The sequence below is a fragment of the Setaria italica genome, chromosome VI (genome assembly GCF_000263155.2).
Source record: "Setaria italica strain Yugu1 chromosome VI, Setaria_italica_v2.0, whole genome shotgun sequence".
NCBI lineage: Eukaryota > Viridiplantae > Streptophyta > Magnoliopsida > Poales > Poaceae > Setaria > Setaria italica.
In genome coordinates, this window is record NC_028455.1 from 21489677 (window position 1) to 21508340 (window position 18664).

At 46.8% G+C, this 18664-nt stretch overlaps 1 protein-coding gene and 1 pseudogene across 1 annotated transcript; both read left to right on the forward strand.

The window, feature by feature from the left end:
* Positions 1 to 9999: 9999 nt before the first annotated feature.
* LOC101774233 (pirin-like protein) lies at positions 10000 to 15458 on the forward strand. The gene is made up of 8 exons (XM_004973233.3): positions 10000 to 10249; positions 10504 to 10644; positions 10768 to 10817; positions 11307 to 11345; positions 11488 to 11516; positions 11633 to 11695; positions 14485 to 14588; positions 14685 to 15458. Exons 1-8 carry the CDS (start codon positions 10119 to 10121, stop codon positions 15205 to 15207), a joined length of 1080 nt encoding a protein of 359 aa, XP_004973290.1. The 5' UTR covers positions 10000 to 10118; the 3' UTR covers positions 15208 to 15458.
* Positions 15459 to 16242: 784 nt separating this feature from the next.
* LOC101774643 lies at positions 16243 to 17836 on the forward strand (annotated as a pseudogene).
* Positions 17837 to 18664: the final 828 nt, after the last annotated feature.

Below are 18664 nucleotides of genomic sequence, written 5' to 3' on the forward strand. Positions count from 1 at the left end.
AAAAATAAATTCAAGAGTACAAATTATGTTAGCACAAAGAGCACTAGTCAAACATATTACATATATGAACAAGGAGAAGGCAGATTAATGAATCATAACACTGAATAATGAATCATAATAATTAAAAGTTCACTATTCATAATCTATGATACAAAGCAGATGACTGAATAACAGAATAACATTTTACAAACTAAATTCCTGTGAATATTAACGAATTCATCTAACTAGTGCTTCTGACTTCTAGTTATGGGAATACTAAAGCAAAAACAATCCCTGAAAAAGTTTTCATCTCACTTCGAAGCTCGAAGCTGTTCACTATGATATGGAAGAACTATTTGCTATCACTTGGAAAACCTGGTGAGATCCTAAAATGATGAAATTTTTATGTGGATTGCAACTACTGACAATAATACACACATATTATGCCTATGAAGGAAACAAACCATTCAAGAACAGTAATTGCAGACGACACTGATATCATAGGAATGCTTTGCAAAACACTTAACCATAACATGGAGTTATAATAAATCAAACATTAATTAGATACACTAGCATCAGAATAAAAAATACTGATTTAGTTGAACAATTAAGACTCTGAATAGGTGTCAACGCTGGACCATGACAACACAACATTCAAATGACCGAACCATAATACAAAATCATATGAATCTTGAAACATCCACGTGCACACAAAAAGGTTAATGAAAACAGAGCTCATAATCATCCGAGAGTCGAGAAATGCCAAAAATTCAGACAATATAAAGATACAAACTTTGAAATTAAATTATGAGTAAAATGCACCACCGATCCCAAACTTATCTTGCTATGTCAATTAGGTCCATAAACTTCTAAAATGCATTTTTGAGTCCCTAAATTATCTACACGAGTCCATCCAAGTCCAAAACATGCCACACAAGCTTCCAACGACAACGTGGTATGCCACTTTGGCGCCATGCTAGTGAACATACTAAAAAGACCCTCAGCGGTCTACATCAACCCTATTCACCATTATTGGATCTCCTCCCGCTCTTCGTTCCTCCATGGCACCCAACGATTGCAACCGCACGACGGCCGGTCGACCAGCGGGCCTCCACCGCGAAGCTGCAGAAGCCCCGTGTAGAGCTTAGGGTGCCTCTGGAGTGCCAAGGCGAGGTTGCCTCTGCGGTCATGGACCTCTGCTGAGGTCCACACCGGCAAGCGGATGGCGCAGGCAAGCGACTCAAGACGGCGGCGCATCCCGCAAGTTGAGACTGCGATCGAATGCAACCGAGATGCAGGGCCGGTGAGTGGACAGCGTGGACAGGTGGCTCGGGCAGGAGGCCGCCGGCAAGAAACGCGGACGGCAAGCCGCAAGATGCGATGGCGGCCGAGCAACGCAGCCTGCTGGCTGGGAGGCGTGGTCGACGAGCGGCGCGAGTGGGCGAGCACTGTAGGAGGTGAGCGACGACAGAGTGAGCGAACGTGGCCGGGATGCGTGGCAGCCGCGCGTCCGGCGAGCCGCAAGATGCGACGGCGGCCGAGCGACATAGCCGGGAGGTGCGGACAGCGAGCCACACGAGCGTGCGAGCGGTGCAGGCCGCGAGAAGCAACGATGAGAAGCGGATGGCACTACCGCCGAGTGGCGATGCCGAGCAAATGACACGGTCAGGATGCGCGCCGGCAAGCTACGGCGGCGCAGCCGATGAGTGGAGTAGGTGGGATGTGTGGGAGGGCGACATTGCTGGGGTTGAGGTTGTCGCCGGCCTCGTCTAGAGTTTCAAACATCAATTATTCTATCATGGGATTCAATCTTTCTTGTATCCACCAATCTCACCGTCATGCTAGGAAATGGAGGAGAGCAACGAGGATGTATTCTTCAATTAGAAGTGGAACCAGCATGCTTTGGGATTTCGAGGCGTGGAGCGGAGGAGAGGAGGATAAAGAGAGGACGTGGACTGAATAATGATAGGAATTAGGGGGGCTTTTTCATATATTTGACAGCATGGTGCCATGGTGGCATGCCACTTCAGCATCGGAAGCTCACATGGCGCATTTCGAACCTAGATGGACCCTTTAGATAGTTTAGGGACCCAAAAATGCATTTTAGAAGTTTAGGAACCTGGTTGACACAGCAAGAACATTTTAGAAGTTTAGGGATGTGGTTGACACAGCCAGACAAGTTCGGGGACCCATGGTGCATTTTACTCTTCAATAATTTGAGCTAGGTTTATTAATTATGCTCCAGCAGGTTTCGAGCTGGGTTGGTTTTGGATTGGGCTATTCGTTAGATTCATAGCTAGGCTGGGCTTTATGTTTAGTTAAGTTTTTTGGGCTTCAGCTAGGCTCGCCTACATGGGCTACATCATTGTGTTTCTTCGATTGGATGTACGGGCCAACAAACTTGGGTTTAGAATATGTTGCACTGCTTTCATCTTAAAACGAACATAGCAAAGCCCTACAATAATGTTATTCTTCATCATGATTAAAAAATAGAAGAATTTTCGGTGTCTGTTGCCTTCAAGAATCTCGTTGCCTTGACCATGCTCAAGCAAATTATGCCTGTTGTGATTTTATGGTGTTTTTTCATTATACTCTCAATGTAATAATACGATATTATTACCAGTGAATACTTCTTCCATTCCAAATTGTAGATTGTTCGACCTACGATTTGGAACGGAGGGAGTACAATCTATCCTATACCACAATGGAACATGTGGAAGATCTTAAGTTGGTACATCCATCTCAAGAAAATCTTAAGTTGGTAGCTCTGTTCAACATATTTTTGTTACTGTTTGAAAAAAAAGCTGGATTTGCTTGTAAACTACTGATTGTCAACAAGATCATCGTGCTTCATGTGCTTTTACACACATCTACTCCATTTTATTATTGCTACTTAGATAAACTAAGCAGGCCTGCGGGGGTGTTTGGTATAGCAGCTCTCAGGATGCTTCCTTTTTGTCACATTGATATATACTTATGAAGATGAGGCAGCTCTTTGTCCTTATATACACATTTCAAAATTCATATTTTTAGGGATTTGCCTTTTAGTTGGTGTATCTTATAGAAACTAATTTAAACACCACGCGCCGCAAAGTTGGTTTTTGGGAAGAACTTGCATGCGGTTTTGCAGTATTGCAACCTGCTTGCAATGACTTTATTGTACCTCCTCCGTACACTAATTAAGTGGGTGTTTGGAAGGGGGACTAAACTTTAGCCCCCCCCATTTTAGCTAGATTTTAGCCCTCTCTTCCCAAACACCAGGGCTAAAATGGAGGGGCTAAACTTTAGCCCCCCATAATCCATTAGCCCCTCCAAGGGGTGCTAAAATGGACTAAAGGGGCTAAAAGTGGTCCCCCAGACCAATTTCCACCCCCTGCCCCCCTTCCCTCTCTCTCCTCCCCACATGCTCCGCCCGGCCCCGCCTCGCCTCGCCGGCCCTACCACCGCCACCGCCACCTCTGCCTCGCCTCGCCGGCCCCACCTCCGTCGGGCTCCCCTCTGCCGAGTCTCGCCGCCACCACCGAGCTCCCCTCCACCGGGCCCCGCCCTTGGCCGCAGCTGATGGCCTCGCTGCCGTGTCCCCCGCCTTGCCCCCCTCCGCGGGCCTCTGGAGCTGGATCCGTCACCCAAGGAGCCAGCCGCGGCGTCGTCACGCCAGGAGACCCCGCCTCCTCCGGCCGGACTCACCGCCTCCGCCCACCCCCGCGGCCTCCTGTGACCCCGCCGCCTCCGCCCGCCCCCGCGGCTTCCGGCCGGACCCGCGGCCTCCGGCTTGCCCCCGCCTCCTCCGGGCGTACCCGCTGCCTCCGGCGAGCCCCGCCGGCCCTACGGCATCAGCTGCTTCTCCCCTGCCGCCAACGCCTCCCAACTCCACGGCATGGCCGTCGCGCTCGACCCTGCGGGGTACTCGGGCGCGCTCGTGGAGGCTGTTAGATTCACGAGAGAGTGGGCCGGGACTGGAGGGTGCTTGAGACAAGCATTTTTGTTCGCTAGAGTTTCTGGAAGCCGATGAGAAAATGGGAGGAGGAAAAGGTGGGGGTATTGTTGTCTTTTGTCCATCAAAGTGCTAAAATTTAGCCTCCCATCCAAACACTCCAAGTGCTAAACTTTAGCTCCTTCATTTGAGTGGGCTAAACTTTAGCCTAGGACTAAACTTTAACCCTTCCTCCCAAATAGGACCTAAGTCGTTATTGTTGTAATATAGCAGGATGGATGAGTAGCAGAAGGTCAAAATGTCAGTGCCGCTGTGATAATATTTCTTGATATCCCACATCTGAAAGTTTGACATTCATTCAGAATGTAAGTTTCCAAACGGAGCCCTTTTTGGGTCTGAAGACCGGATCGGACCAGCCTTGTTTCATCCCAGCAAGATGGCTGAAGGTGATGAAATCCTTGTTCCCACCTTACAAATTAAATTGCCGGTGCCGGTTTGCAACACCAAATTGAACCAGGCTCTAAACCCTGATTCCCAACTAGTGTGATCTCTCATCCAGTTTGAGTAGATGTCACGTACACATCGATGCCGACGGCTCAATGTGGACGGAGCCCCCATAAAAGTATAAAAGGCTGCTTGCTTTCACCACTCAACCACAAAGAGAAGTAGAGCTATTCCACAGGAACTGGATCCAATCCAAACACCACCGGCAAACGATTCTATTCCAATCATGCATCGGTCGGCTGCGGCTGCTGACCTTTTCCTGTTTGGCAGCAACATATAAGAGGAGGCGCGGCCTGCCGATAGATTATTGGAGTGTGAACTGCCCAAAACGGCTAGGTGCTAGCCTTTTTCCCGTTCTGCCACTTTCGTTTTCACAACAATATATCCTCAATGTAGCATGTGTGTTGGGGATCCTACTTCTTTTTTGGAATAAAGGCTTCTAGGTGATAGAGCTGTCCAAGTATAATTAGCGTAATAATGCATGATTGTGACAAAGGACACTTGCCATGGCTATACACCTATATTCCCATAGAGAGATTCATCGAAAATCTAGGGTTGACGACGTGCTGTTCCTCGCCTTGTCGGAAGCAGCTAAATTGAAACGTCCATATGGTTATGACTGCATTTTCTGAGCTTAGAAGTACAATAATGATCAGGGTACGTAGAATCGCGATATGAATTATCGCTTGGAATATTGTGTTTAATTTCGATTATTTTTACAGGTAGAGTGCATGGCACTGACCGATTATATAGGAAATGCATTGTGGATTGTGGAATGCATTTATTAGTAGTGCATAGGAATTAAAGATTATGTTCGAGAGATGGCTAGTTCCACTGGCGAAATGCTCGGGACTGACTGGTTCAAATGCTGGTCAAAACTTGAGTGACTGATCAGGAAGTCTCGTGGGCTCTGAGTTCATACACTGCGACCTTTTGCCCCTGTTATGTTCACACGCTCAAGGGTATCCCAAGATTATACAACCACACATATATCATCGATCATGTACACATTTTGCTCGGTCCGTTAAGGAAATATGCTCCAAACGATGGAATTTTTTGAAAAACATGCACGGATCTTTATGTTTTGTAACGATTTGTGGGCACTTCGTGAATTCCTTGAAGTTACAAAATCTAGCCTTGTAACACCGTCCGTCCCCTTCCACCAACAGAAGTGTGAACTGCCTAAAACGGCTGTGAGTCTTTTCCGCTTCGGCCACTTTCGTTTTCACAGCCATATAGTATATCCTCTATCTCCCTTTCTGTCTTCTCTGTTTCGCATGTATTGGGGATTCCATACCTTTTGCCAATAAAGGCTTAGGTGATATAGCATCGTGCCTCGTGGACTGTTCACAGATAAATTGCCATATAATGCATGACGTTGACAAAGACACTTGGCATATGGCCACTCGCGTAGAGACGACTCGTTGAAAATTAGGGTTAGCAATGTGACCATTTCTCGCCTTGTCGCAAGCGGCAAGACGGTGCATGGCCTATGACACAACTTTTCTAGCTTACCACAATGAGCACGGCAGAAGCACAATGTAGAAATTCGCTTGAAATGCTGTTTCTTTATTATTTATAGATTGGGTATGTACCCACTTGCATCCATGGCACTTTATATTTGTAGTGTTTAAGATCCTCGTGTCAGAAAGGTGGCTAGCTCGACGCACTGCCCAAATGATAATAAGAACTGACCGCTTCAAATGCTGCACAAATGGACCAATCCATGAAAATATGTATGGGCGACACCTTTAACGGGTCAATTTGGAATTAGGAGCACTGCCTACACGAAAGCAGGGACAACTCAGCTGTTTGGTGAAAGGGAAATGAGCATCCTACATTTTTGTTTACATTTTTTGGCCTAACTGCGTGAATACGCTGTCACACATTAATTCATACTGCCAAGTACTATGTTTCACAAGTCGCTGTACTACAGTAGAGTCAAAAATAAAGTGACTGATCAGGTTTCAAATGTTTTTAGTTCATCTACTGCGACTTTTACCCCTATTGTGTTCACACGCTCAGGGGTGTCACAAGATTATACAACTGTATTGCCCATGTATACATTTTGCTCTCTGCATTAAGGAACTTTGCTTCAAATGGTGGAATTCCATAAAAAAATCACGTGAATCATATTGCTTCATAAATATTTGTGAAACAAAAAAATTAACTATTGAATTCTAAAATTTTGGCTTGTTACTTTCTCCATCCCCTTCCATTAATTGAAAAGGTACAATTGTTTTTAAACATTGTTTCCTCTACCTTTTTTTATTTGGATGTTATAAATAAAAATTCATGCCATAAACTTTCAAATCTTGAGCATTAATATGTTTCAAACTATCATGGTTCCTTGTAAAAATTCTAGAATACATCTTCTTAAAAATGCTTTCACCAAAATATAATATTACTAGTAAATATATCCATAAAACGTAACGAAAAATTATTGGTCCAACTTGCACTTCTCTCTTTTCACTTTGCAGCTGGACTGTCTGCCAGAGGATAATAACGTCACAGAAGCAGTCATGCATATCAATCTAGTTCTGATGTATCAGTCTGTCATTTACTATGACTGCTTCTGGACGTAACTTAGCGCAGCGCTGAAAACCTTGCACCGGTTGTTCACACAGTGAAAGCTACGGACAGCCCAGCTCTAATGACCTAGAGCTTATTATATGGTACCCTTGATTCCATCGCAAGAAAATAGCTGCCATCACAAGAAAGTGAAGTAGTAATAAGCAGGTTCTTCGATTGTTCTTCGCCTGTTATCAAGTGTCCATGCGACCTTGCATGCTTAATGAATGCTTGAAAGAAAACGTACCAACAAATCTTGATTTCTTTTCAGCCAGTGCTAAGAAAATCTTTGCGATGACATAAGTTCGTTTCACACTAGGAGAACTTGGATACGGCAGTTTTGTTTGTACATGTGATCCTCCTTTGTGAGGATTTAATTAGATGGTAGAGGACAGGTATGCGCACATCAATTATTTGTATATTGGAAGAACACATTCTTGGTTGTCCTAGTTGTGATTTGGAACTCCTATGCACATTATTGATTTGGATATCAGTGTGTTCACACCGAAGCAGGTTTACATATTCAGGTTGGCGTTGCTCAGCTGGCCTCTCCTTTTTATACTTATCTGAACCAAGTTGAAGTTTAGAGAGATTGGTAGCATGTATCCTTAAAATTATATTATCTAACTTGCCAAAGTACAATTCTTTTAGCCCTATTAAGTTGCATGCACCAACCAGAAATAGAATTCAAACTCGAGACCTTTGTCCGCTGATACCATATCAAGTTGCATGTAACAACTAATTCCACCTAAAATTTTAAGCCGATAGGAAAATATGGACAATACACTTATAGTTCAACAAACCTTGCTAATTTTTTAGCAGGCATTGTATTAAAAGCCAGCACAGCTAGTCTGATAAAAAATAGCAAAAACATAATTCTATCCAAAGAGCTAGCCCACCCCTGCCAACAAAACAAAACATCTAGTCACAGTAATAAGCTTTAAACTATCAAGGATAAACACAACTAAAAGGATCGATTCAATTTTGCATAAAAAGTATAGGCAATAAATCGGTGTTGCTCTTTATTCAAATGCACGAACTTGAAGGTTCTTGGAAAGAAGAATAGAAGTGGTGTTCTTGGTATGAACAGTTTCTACAGGAAGGAGGAAGAGTAGCAGTCGTACTAGCCGTAACCGGTTGGCGGGTTGCTGGCAAGCTCAGCTGGACTAACGAGCGACAACTAACCAACAAACACAGGCCTGTTCACACTATAGAAACTAGTAGTCCACGAATTGGACGTTGCTTTATCACTAGACACTCTCCCTCTATTTTCACAAATGCTCCATTTTCTTACATCCACCGGCAGGTGAGAGAAATCGATGCAAAGAATAGAACAGTTTCTCGTGCCCCTAATAATTTACACAAACATCACAGATGTCAGCTATAGGCGCCCGATCTGCCGTTGTTTGCCTTCATGAGAATGGCGTTCACTACACTATACTCCTATCTTACCTTGTGACGACCATCCACGATTCCTCTCACCACGACTTGGAGAGTTGGGACCAATCTATCCATACTCATCCTCGGCATCGACGGTGTTCACCAGAGTTGATAGCGAGGCCCGCCAAAGTGGTTTCTTAGGTCCTGCTCCTAGTAATAGTATATGTATGAACAGTTATTGAAGGATTAAAGAAAAAGGAATAAAAGAAGAGCAGCACTAAGCTGTACCGGATAAAGTAGTACCTACCCATAAAAGATTTGGCACGTAGTCCCTCCGTTCCAAATTGTTGATCATTTTAGTTTTTTTAGTTAAAACAATCTACAATTTGGAACGGAGCGAGTATAACTCAGTTGGACCGATCTGGTTTGGCTCCAACCTAACTTGCAAACAACCAACGGAGACAAACAAAATAAGTCCGTTCATACTACAACACCAGCGACAGCAAGGTGACTTTCAACATACTGCCCACATCTTTTGGCACCTTGCTTTCAAACTACTTATGAAGCATGGAAGGGGACATGCATGGGGGGTTTAAAACCGTTCATTTCCCTCCAAAATGCATGAAGTTCCACACAACCACTCTCTCGCGTTCCCAAGTAGGGAAGCAAGTGGGTATACAATGACTTTTTTTGTCAGCTAATTAATTACATGACATACCATTTTAGTTTATCACTCTAATAATAACATGGAATGTCATTAGTTCATTTTAACGAACTTTTTTAGTCCATCCAGTGACTAAAACAATTTTGAGATTGCTTCCATATTCCAAAGACAATGAGGTTATGTGCGATATGTTTACTTCTTCCACCATTCTATTCTCTTGCTTTTTATGCATGCACATATATACTTTATGCATCCCAAGCAAAAATACATTTCATAAAAATAAGGATTCCTTATTTTTATGAATTAGGAGGAGCTGAGTTTCTCGTACCTATTAATATATCATTTTAAAAAAAAAGAGTTTACACATGGAACATAACTAAAGAGAACAAAAAAGATGGAAGAAGGAAAAAGCAAGAGAGCTACTGCATACTGTCCAGCCCATCCTCTAATTAGTTGGGAAAAAAATGACTTTCCCTTGAAGAAAAGGTCTTACAACAAGTTACAGTGGACATCTGCAAAACTCGGGAGGAGAAATAGCTTTTTCTCGACCCCGTACACGTGATCCCACTCGCCGACGACATCTCTCACCGCCACTGCACGGTGGGTCCGCTGCCCGCGAACATACCCAAGTCTGGTGGAGTCGCACTCGCACGCACGTTCGCACGGCCTAATCACGAGAGGCGATGCTGCTGCCGCGACAAACCCCGCGTTCACACTTCACACATGCAGGACAGAGTGCACGGGAGCTCTCTCGGCGGCGGCGGGGCCCACCCCGCATCGCGTACAAGACGCGCCCACACCACACATGCAGCGCAGCAGAGGGAGTACGCAACCACCGGGCATGGGCCGCCCGGGCCCCACCCGCGGCGGGGCGTTCACACCTCTTGTCTTCACGCCCCCCTCAGCTTCCGGTTGACGCGATCCCCTCCGCCTGCTCTCGCGCCGCGGGTATTTAAACGCCGGCCGGGGCGACGACCAGCGCCACAGCCACCACCGCCGTGCCTCCATTGCTCATTGAATTTGCTCCACGTGGCGGCCGGCGCAACAATTGTTTCGTCCGTACACACACCCGTATCCTCCGCCGCCATGTCTGCCGCTACAGCTTGCATGCCCCTTGTCCCTCCTGTCCATGGATCGGCCGGGCCGGCAATGGCGGCCGCCGCGGTCGTCGTCGAGAGGCGGCATCCCGGTCCCGCGGAGGCTGTCAAGATTGAGAGGTAAGCGCACGTGCACGGATACCTTTGCTTGATGATTAACCAACTCTCTTTCTCGATCGATCGGCTCCTCGCTGCAGCCGGCGTACACATGTTCGGCTTGCCGCCGGCCAGCTCCTCCTGTGCCTCTTCTTTGAAATGTCATCTCCCTTTTGCAAATCATCTTTCTTTTGCGTATACATATAGACAGTGAATTATCACCATGTGTGTGTTTTCTATACCTGAGCTGATGGGACCATATATACATGTCCGATCAGCCATGGCACCGAGGAGCTGCGTCGTCCCGAGGACGACGACGACGGCGACGTGATGAACGAACCGCGGGCGGTGGTCCGGACACTGACGTGCGAGCGAAAGCCCTACGTGGAGGGCTTTGCGCTCTGGCGGAGCATCGGCAGGTCACAATATATTCTTGAGTGTTCCTGGAGCTCGTTTGCGATAATCCTGATGTTATAGTCAGAAACTTCCTTTAGGAGCTGAATAATTAGATCATTAACCGCGCTAACTGTTCCTTGCTGCAGGCCTGAGCTGCCGGAGTTGGATCCTATCCTGTCCTTCGACGAGTTCGAGTGTACGTCAATTAACATCACAATTATGCTTATGCAGTCAAGATCATGTTTTTTTTCCATCTGTTTATACATCAAGACGATATTGACGTGTACCGGCCATCTCTGTTCTTGTATACAAAGCAAAAATGGCAACTGATAAAGTGGCTTTTAATTTAACGTTGATATTTACTCCCTCCGATCCAAATTGTATGTCATTTTGATTTTTCTAGGTTCATAGATATTATTATATACCTAGACATACACTATATCTATGGACTAAAAAAAGCTAAAATACCCTGCAATTTAGAACGGAGGGAATACCAAACTTACTCTACTCTATCAAAAGTCTAGCTGGCCATTTTTTGAGGAATTGAAAAACGCCCCCCTTGAACTTGAAGGGAAACACATAAAAGTCTTGGTTTCTGTCATGGATAAACTTAAATATGAATTATATATAGTTGATACGAAATTCATTCACACCTTTCTTTTTTTCCCTTCCTTTGTTTTTTCAGTTTCTGCGCCAGCTGGCTTTACTGATCATCCCCACAGAGGTTAATATATTCCTTCGACTTCATCAATACTTTTTTTTTTGCAAATAATACAATCAATAATCATTTTATAATGTACCAAAATAATCATTTCTAATCTGAGTTTTTGTTTTTTTTTCCTTTATTGTTTCTTGCTTTATCTCAGGATTTGAGAACGTCACCTATATGCTCGAGGTACGAGTTCATACAATTTTCTTATGATCCTTACGAACCGTACTTATGATGTTGTGAGGTTGATTTAATTTGTAAATTGCACTGACAAAATGTTTTCCCACACCTGTTGCTTTCAGGGAGGTGTCAGTTACCATGACTTTTCAGGACACAAGGGCACCATCAACACAGGAGATGTTCAGGTTAGGTCTCCCATCACAGCAGCATGCAACACACACAGATTATATTAAGAGAATTTTCTAAAATATCCTTGTAGAATGAGCTGTCAGACATAAATATATTTGTTCTTCTATAGTAGTGCTCCTTGGACGGTCCCTGTTCAGTCCTAACGAACAGAAGAGCTCACTAGGAGGTGGTAAACACAATTTTCTAAATTTCACTAGCCTATTAGCTCATGGTTTCTTGTGACTACGCAGTCAGATAAAACACAGATTAATTACAAGGGAAAGTGGACAAAAACATAATAGAGAGTTGTCTTAAAAACAGCTAGGAATTAACGACCCTCACCTCCACTACCTCCACTTTAAGGTTAAGGGTTATATTGTGCAAACCAAACTCTATGCTCATACTCCCTCCATTTTAAATTATAGATCATTTTAATTTTCTTATATTATACATCTAAATATAGGGTGTATTTAAAAGCAACTCCAACCAGATCTTTTCTTCGATCTCTTAAGTAGGGGACCGAGAAAAAAAAACACTCTAGCAAGGCAGCAAGGCCTGCTCGAGCCGGGAGGCTTCCAAATCCCTGCTCCGACCCCTTCTCCCGGATGGCTAGAGAGGCCCCTTCTTTTCTTCTTTTCTGTTCCTTCGGTTTCCCCTCCCCTCCCGCTCGCGCGCCGGCTCGGACTGCCGCCTCCGCGCACAGGGCGCAAACGCCGCCGCCGCTTCGCACCACCGGCCGGATCCCGTGCTTCCCATCCCCGTTACGACCTCTCCATGCGTCGCCGCCTCATCCCTGCACCATCTCGACGAATCCATCTGCGCCGCGGTCCTCTCGTCTCCCGCCCAGGCGCCACCGTCTTCCCGTCGAATCCATCCATGGACGGTCAAATACGCCCGCGTCTGGCCACATCCAGCATCGTCGCCTCCTTCCCCACCATCCGCAAGCAGCTTTCACGACCCCTCCGCCGCCTGACCCCGCGCAGCCGTGCCGAATCCGCCGGCCGCTTGTACTCCACGTGCGCCATGCGCATGGGAGTCGGAGGAGAAGCTGGAAGCCGCAAGGGCCAGATCCGGCCAGGACGCCCCTTCCTCGCCTGCCAGACGACGATAGCGGCCCTTCCTGCCAGCTGCCGTGGGAGGAGGCGGAGGGGAAAGAGGGCAGAGCAGGGAAAATCCCCCCGCCAGCACCTCGAGCTCACGGCCAAATTCGCTGGCGGCAGGGCAGGAGCGAGAGAAGAAGATGTGGGCGAGGAGAGAAAGGTGGGGACGGCGCCGGGGACCTTGGGCTCCTCCGCCGGAGCACTCACCGTCCTTGCCGTGGCCGAGCTCCTCCACGGCGGTGAGCTGCTGGGCTTGGCACGCGAGGGGGTTGACGGGCAGCGGCGGGGAGCTCCAGGAACAGGGACCGGGCGACGGAGCAGCGCCGCCGCCCTCTTGTGCTCGGGAGAAATAGAGGGCGAACGGGGATGGGAGGAGAGAAGAGCAGGACCCACATGTAACTCTCAAAGTAGGGCTATTACCGGAGTTGCATGTTAAATTCAGAGCTCCAGAACGTTAGGATAACCCATATTCAGAAAAAGTAGAGGCTTCAAGTAAAGGTATGTTGGAGTTGGACCTAAGTGTATAACAAAGTTTATAAATTTAATAAAATTAAAATAACTTATAATTTAAAATGGGGAAGTATTAAGGGGTGTTTTAGGACATGTCACATCGGATGTTTGATACTAATTAGAAGTATTAAATATAGTCTAATTACAAAACTAATTGCACAGATGGAGTCTAATTCGCGAGACGAATCTATTAAGTCTAATTAGTTCATGATTTGATAATGTGGTGCTACAGTAACTAGTTGCTAATGATGAATTAATTAGGCTTAATAGATTCGTCTCGCGAATTAGTATAGGGGTTCTGCAGTTAGTTTTAGAATTAGCTCATGTTTAGTCCTCTTAATTAGCATCCGAACATCAGACGTGACACTCCTAAGTACCTCGTATCCAAACACCCCCTAAGTTGAAAAAGGGAATGTAAATTGCCGTCAATAAAAGTGTGAATTGCATGATTACGTGGAAAAGCAGCGCAGCTAAATGTTTACCAGATACCCTATAAAAGAAGCACATGCATATGCTTGCTTTGTGAAAGGGACAGGTGCCCCAGTGCATGCAAAGCGGACATGCTGCATCTCCGGCTCCTGTCAAAAATCCAGCGTTCAAAGGTAGGCCTAGTAGCACTAGCACCGTAGCACGTGACACAGATGCAGTCAGAGCCCAGTCATGACTCATGAGAAGCTAGCGCCGCATAGAACTGGTCAGACAGTACGTGCGCGCTAATATAATGCATGGTGAGAGAGTTGACATGTAGAATTAACACCTCCACTTTAAGGTCAAGGGTTATATTGTGCAAACCAAACTCTCTGCTCATATACTACTTAAATTGGAGAAGTGAATGTAAATTGCTTGTCCGTCCATAATAGCTTAGTGTGAATTGCATGATTCTGTAGAAAATGCAACGCAGCTAAATGTTTACCAGATACCCTATAAAATTAAAGAAGCACATCCATATGCTTTGCTTGTGAAAGGGACAGGTGCCCCAGTCCATGAAACCGGATGCTGCATCTCCGGCTCCTTTGACACAACATGGAGCATTAAAAGTAGGCGTAGTAGCACTAGAGCACCGATCACCATGAGCATTGAGCCGCAGTCAGAGTCCACTCATGTAAAGGTAGCGCGCATGGAAGAATTGGTCAGCGAGAGAGAGAGAGAGTTGACATGTAATCGTCAACTGACCCGGCGTGTGTTCGATCGTGCAGTGGCTGACGGCAGGGCGCGGCGTCGTGCACGCGGAGGTGCCCGGCGGCGAGGGCGTGCAGCGGGGCATCAACATCTGGATCAACCTCGCCGCCGAGGACAAGATGTACGTGTCCATGTCGCCATGCTCTCACTGCGAATTCATCTCGTTCTGTTTGGGGGAGTTGCTAATTAATCAGCTGAGCTGCTGGCGTACGTGCAGGGTGGAGCCGATGTACCAGGACCTGGCGAGCCACGCCATCCCCACCGCCGCAGCCGAGAACGACGGCGGCGTCTCCGTCAAGGTCATCGCGGGCGAGTGCCTGGGCGCGCGCTCCCCGCTGCGGCCCCGCACCCCGGCGCTGTGCCTCGACGTCGCCCTGCGCCCCGGCGCGCGCCTGCGCCAGCCCGTCCCGCGCAGCTGGAACGCGTGCGCCTACGTCATCGGCGGCGAGGCCGTCTTCCCCGGCGACGAAGGCGCCTCCGCTGGGGCGCGCACGCTCGTCGTGTTCGGCGGTGACGGCGACGGCGTCGACGTGCGGGCCGAGGCGGCGGGCGCCGGAGCGAGGGTCATGCTGGTGGCGGCGCGGCCGCACGGCGAGGCGGTGGTGCGGGACGGGCCCTTCGTCATGAACACCAGGGAGGAGGTGGAGCAGGCGCGGGAGGACTTCCGCCACCGCCGCAACGGCTTCGAGATGGCCGATGGCTGGACCTCCGACCACGCCGCCACCGCCGCGGCGCGTTGATACTCTAGGCATCAAGGCATGGGTAGTTGTGGATTTTGCCACACGAAAAATGTCCGTGTAGCATAGAAATAGTGCTTGTATTAAGAGTATGATCAAGGGATCAATGTTCACGGCATGGCCGCATGGGTGCCATGGATTAGAACTTTAAGATTCCTGTGTGCGTCCCAGTTGTCTTGAAGTGAACTGTAGAATGATCTGGCACTAACGGAAAAGGTTCGAAAGTTCAGCAAAATTCTAAGAATTATAGTCTTCTCAACCTAAGAAAATTTTAGCAAAAAAGTTACCAGTGTTGGTTTTTTTGAGCAAACTCCTGTCACTGACTTGGTCTTTCTCTGCCACTCAACCGAAACGATCAATAGAATCAAACTATCAACTATGCAAGATTTTCAATCAATTTGATGCATAAACTCTTTATTTGCAAGCCAAGGGAAATTGTTTGCCTTTCGTCCCGTGGCAAAATTTGTCAATCTCAAGAGATATGTTGGCCTAGTTTTCCTGAGGTGCTAATGGCGATATGATGAGCATAATGTGAGTGTGAATTCATAAGATTTTACAATGGTACGGAGGAAACATAAATTACTCCTATCATCCTATGGTAATAATAATCTAGGAAACTAGATCATTAGATTGATGTTCATTCCAACAAGAGAGGGACTTGTTACAATTTCATATACACCAATAGGACGAACTACGAAGTATAAAATGGCATCGACATCAAGTTGATCTCCTAGGTGTCAAACGATTTATAGCGAATACAAATCACAACATGCCCTATTTTGATAAGGATAGTACTCGGATATCATGGATTCATGGACAATGTCTTACAGCTCTACCAAAACCAAACAACTACTATCTCGCTGCTGATTGGAGGATGCAAGGGAGATGCGACTCATGCTGAAAGTTTCCTTTTAGGTCACTGGGCTGAATAGTCGTGTGTATTTTCTTCATGGGCCGATGAATGTATTCCGTTTGGGCCCTAGGCCTATTAAGAGAAGGAAATCGTTCTCACGACAGCCACAGCCCCCACGAGCTTCACAGGTCACCACCAGCAATTCGTCCTCAGTTCAGCCGCACCTCCTCCTCAGCCGGCCGCCAGACGCCGCGGCGTCGCCCCAGCTCCAGGCCTCCTTCGCCAGCGGCGCGCGGTGCGAGCTTCAGCGGTTCAGGCTCCAGGTACGGCGAGTGCTCCTCGATCCGTCTCAAACCTCACGATCGAATTGGATTTGGATTGACGAATTCGTTGTTGGTACGAGGAACAGCAGGTGGCGATGGTGGCGCTACCGTCGTCGTGGGAGAATCTGCCGCCGGACCTTCTGGACCTCGTGCTCCATCTCCTGCCGTCCCTCGCCGACCGTGTTCGCCTCCGCGCCGTCTGCCGTCCCTGGCGCGCCGCCGCCCAGCGGAAGCCGCGGCTGCCCCCGCCGCTCCCGTGTCTTGCGCTCCGCGACGGGACCCTCGTCGACCTCCAAGGCGCTCCGGTCCGCTGCGCGCCCATCCTCCGCGAGCGCGTCTTCCGCTACCTCGCCGTCGATGACCTGGCCTTCCTCGTGCACGACGACGGCGCCTGCTCCCTGACGAACCCTCTCTCTGGTTTCACGCTCCCTCTCCCGCAGCTGCTCCCCGCCTTGCGCAGGGCGCTCGGAGTCTCAATGCTACAAGCAATCTAACATCCTAAAGACGCACGGCAAGGGATCCTGTCCTCGCCGCTCGATTCAACACCAGATCCCTTCATTGCCATCATAATCATGGAAGGATACGGCATTGCTGTCTCTGCTTGCAAGCAACTGGATGCCATCAGCGCAATGATACCAGACCCACAGAGGACTCGTAGCACTCGAAGAATCTATGACATCGCCTTCTTTAATGGGAAGCTCTACGCCATCACCGAGTATGATGGGCTTCAAGCCTTGGAGCTTGATGTTGGACGACTTCACGAGCCAAATTCGTCATCGAGGTTTCATAAGTGCATTGCTGAGGACCCCAAGCAGCAGCGAATATACAGAGCCACGGATGATATTGATTACTTGGTCCTACGATACTTAGTAGAATGCAGTGGTAAGCTGTTGATGATAAGGCGGTGGATGAGCTTTCCACATGAAGCTCGGGTTGGAGACCATGACAGAACTTCCTGGTTTGAGGTCTTTGAGACAGACCTCGCCACCGTCCCTGGCCAATGGATCAATGTCGATAGCTTGGATGGGCTGGCAATCTTCCTTAATTCAGAATGCTCAAAGTCAGTCCTTGCTAGCAAGTGTGCAGGCGGAGTTCAAGAGGATTGCATCTATTTTATGCATAGGGTTTTCGACAATCCATCTATGCAGTATTTTGGTCCATGTGTGAACCCTCTTGGTGATTCAGGTGTGTGCAACATGAGAGATGGTAATATCACTCCATTGCTTCCAGAGGCTGTGATGACTGAGTTGCGGTGCAAACAGCAGTATCTAACTTGGTTCTTCCCCACCGGTTCATAACTTCTTTCTCATCTTACATGGTCGTTTGGTTATGGAATATTGCTATGCTTTATGTCTACCTCCTTTCTTATTGTTGCTATTCAATTGAAACATCAGTTGAACTGAACAATGTAAAATTTATAATCCCCTTTGAAGATGAAACTTTTCTTTGCATGCTATTGAAATTAGTTGCGTTCCAGGTCAATGTTTGGTTCTTTCCAGTTGATGTGTTACTTTTTTCTTAGTTTCACAAGTTGCTTGCATTTGTAACGCGAAAGGGTACCTGATGGGTTTCTATATGTATTTGTTTGTCCTCTGGGGTTGAATCTGCATTGTGCTGGTGTTACGAGGAAAAAAATGCATTTTGCTGATGATGCACTTTTCTTACTAGATATTGTGACTAGATACTGTGTTGTTGATGTGAGTGGTTGATCTTTGATTTGAGCAGTTTACTTTGTTGATGATTACTTCATATGTGTGTGATTTCGTTCCTATTATCATTGTTCTTTTTTCAAACAATGTATTAGCATTGTTCTTGATCATATGAGGCCAATATTTGAATCTCAAGGGTGTAAGATCAACTGTTTTCCTATATTTGGGAGTTCCCCTTCCGTATAATGAACTTAGGAAAGTGAACTGACAGCTCCGTAGCATTTCTAGTAAAGTAACAATGATAGGTAGATGTTGGATGTGTCAGAAGTTTGGTTTGCTGCAATCTGAAATAAGCCCCCTTTTTTTTTCTTGAACGGAAATTTACCCTTTTCTATGGAAATCTTTGAACTCATAACAGACATAGAATATGTAGTGGGAAGTAGTGAGCAACTGTGTATTGCTGAGCCTTTTCATTTCAATGATGAAGAGTTGTATGTTAATTCATCCTGTGTGTATAATCCATAATGTTTATTCTCTTTGCCCTGATGTTGTTGTGCCTCCTGTTTCGGCATTGGTTGTATTGTGTCCCTACTCGCCTATCTGTTTAGTTGAGAGGCAAATTGCTTAGGAGACCT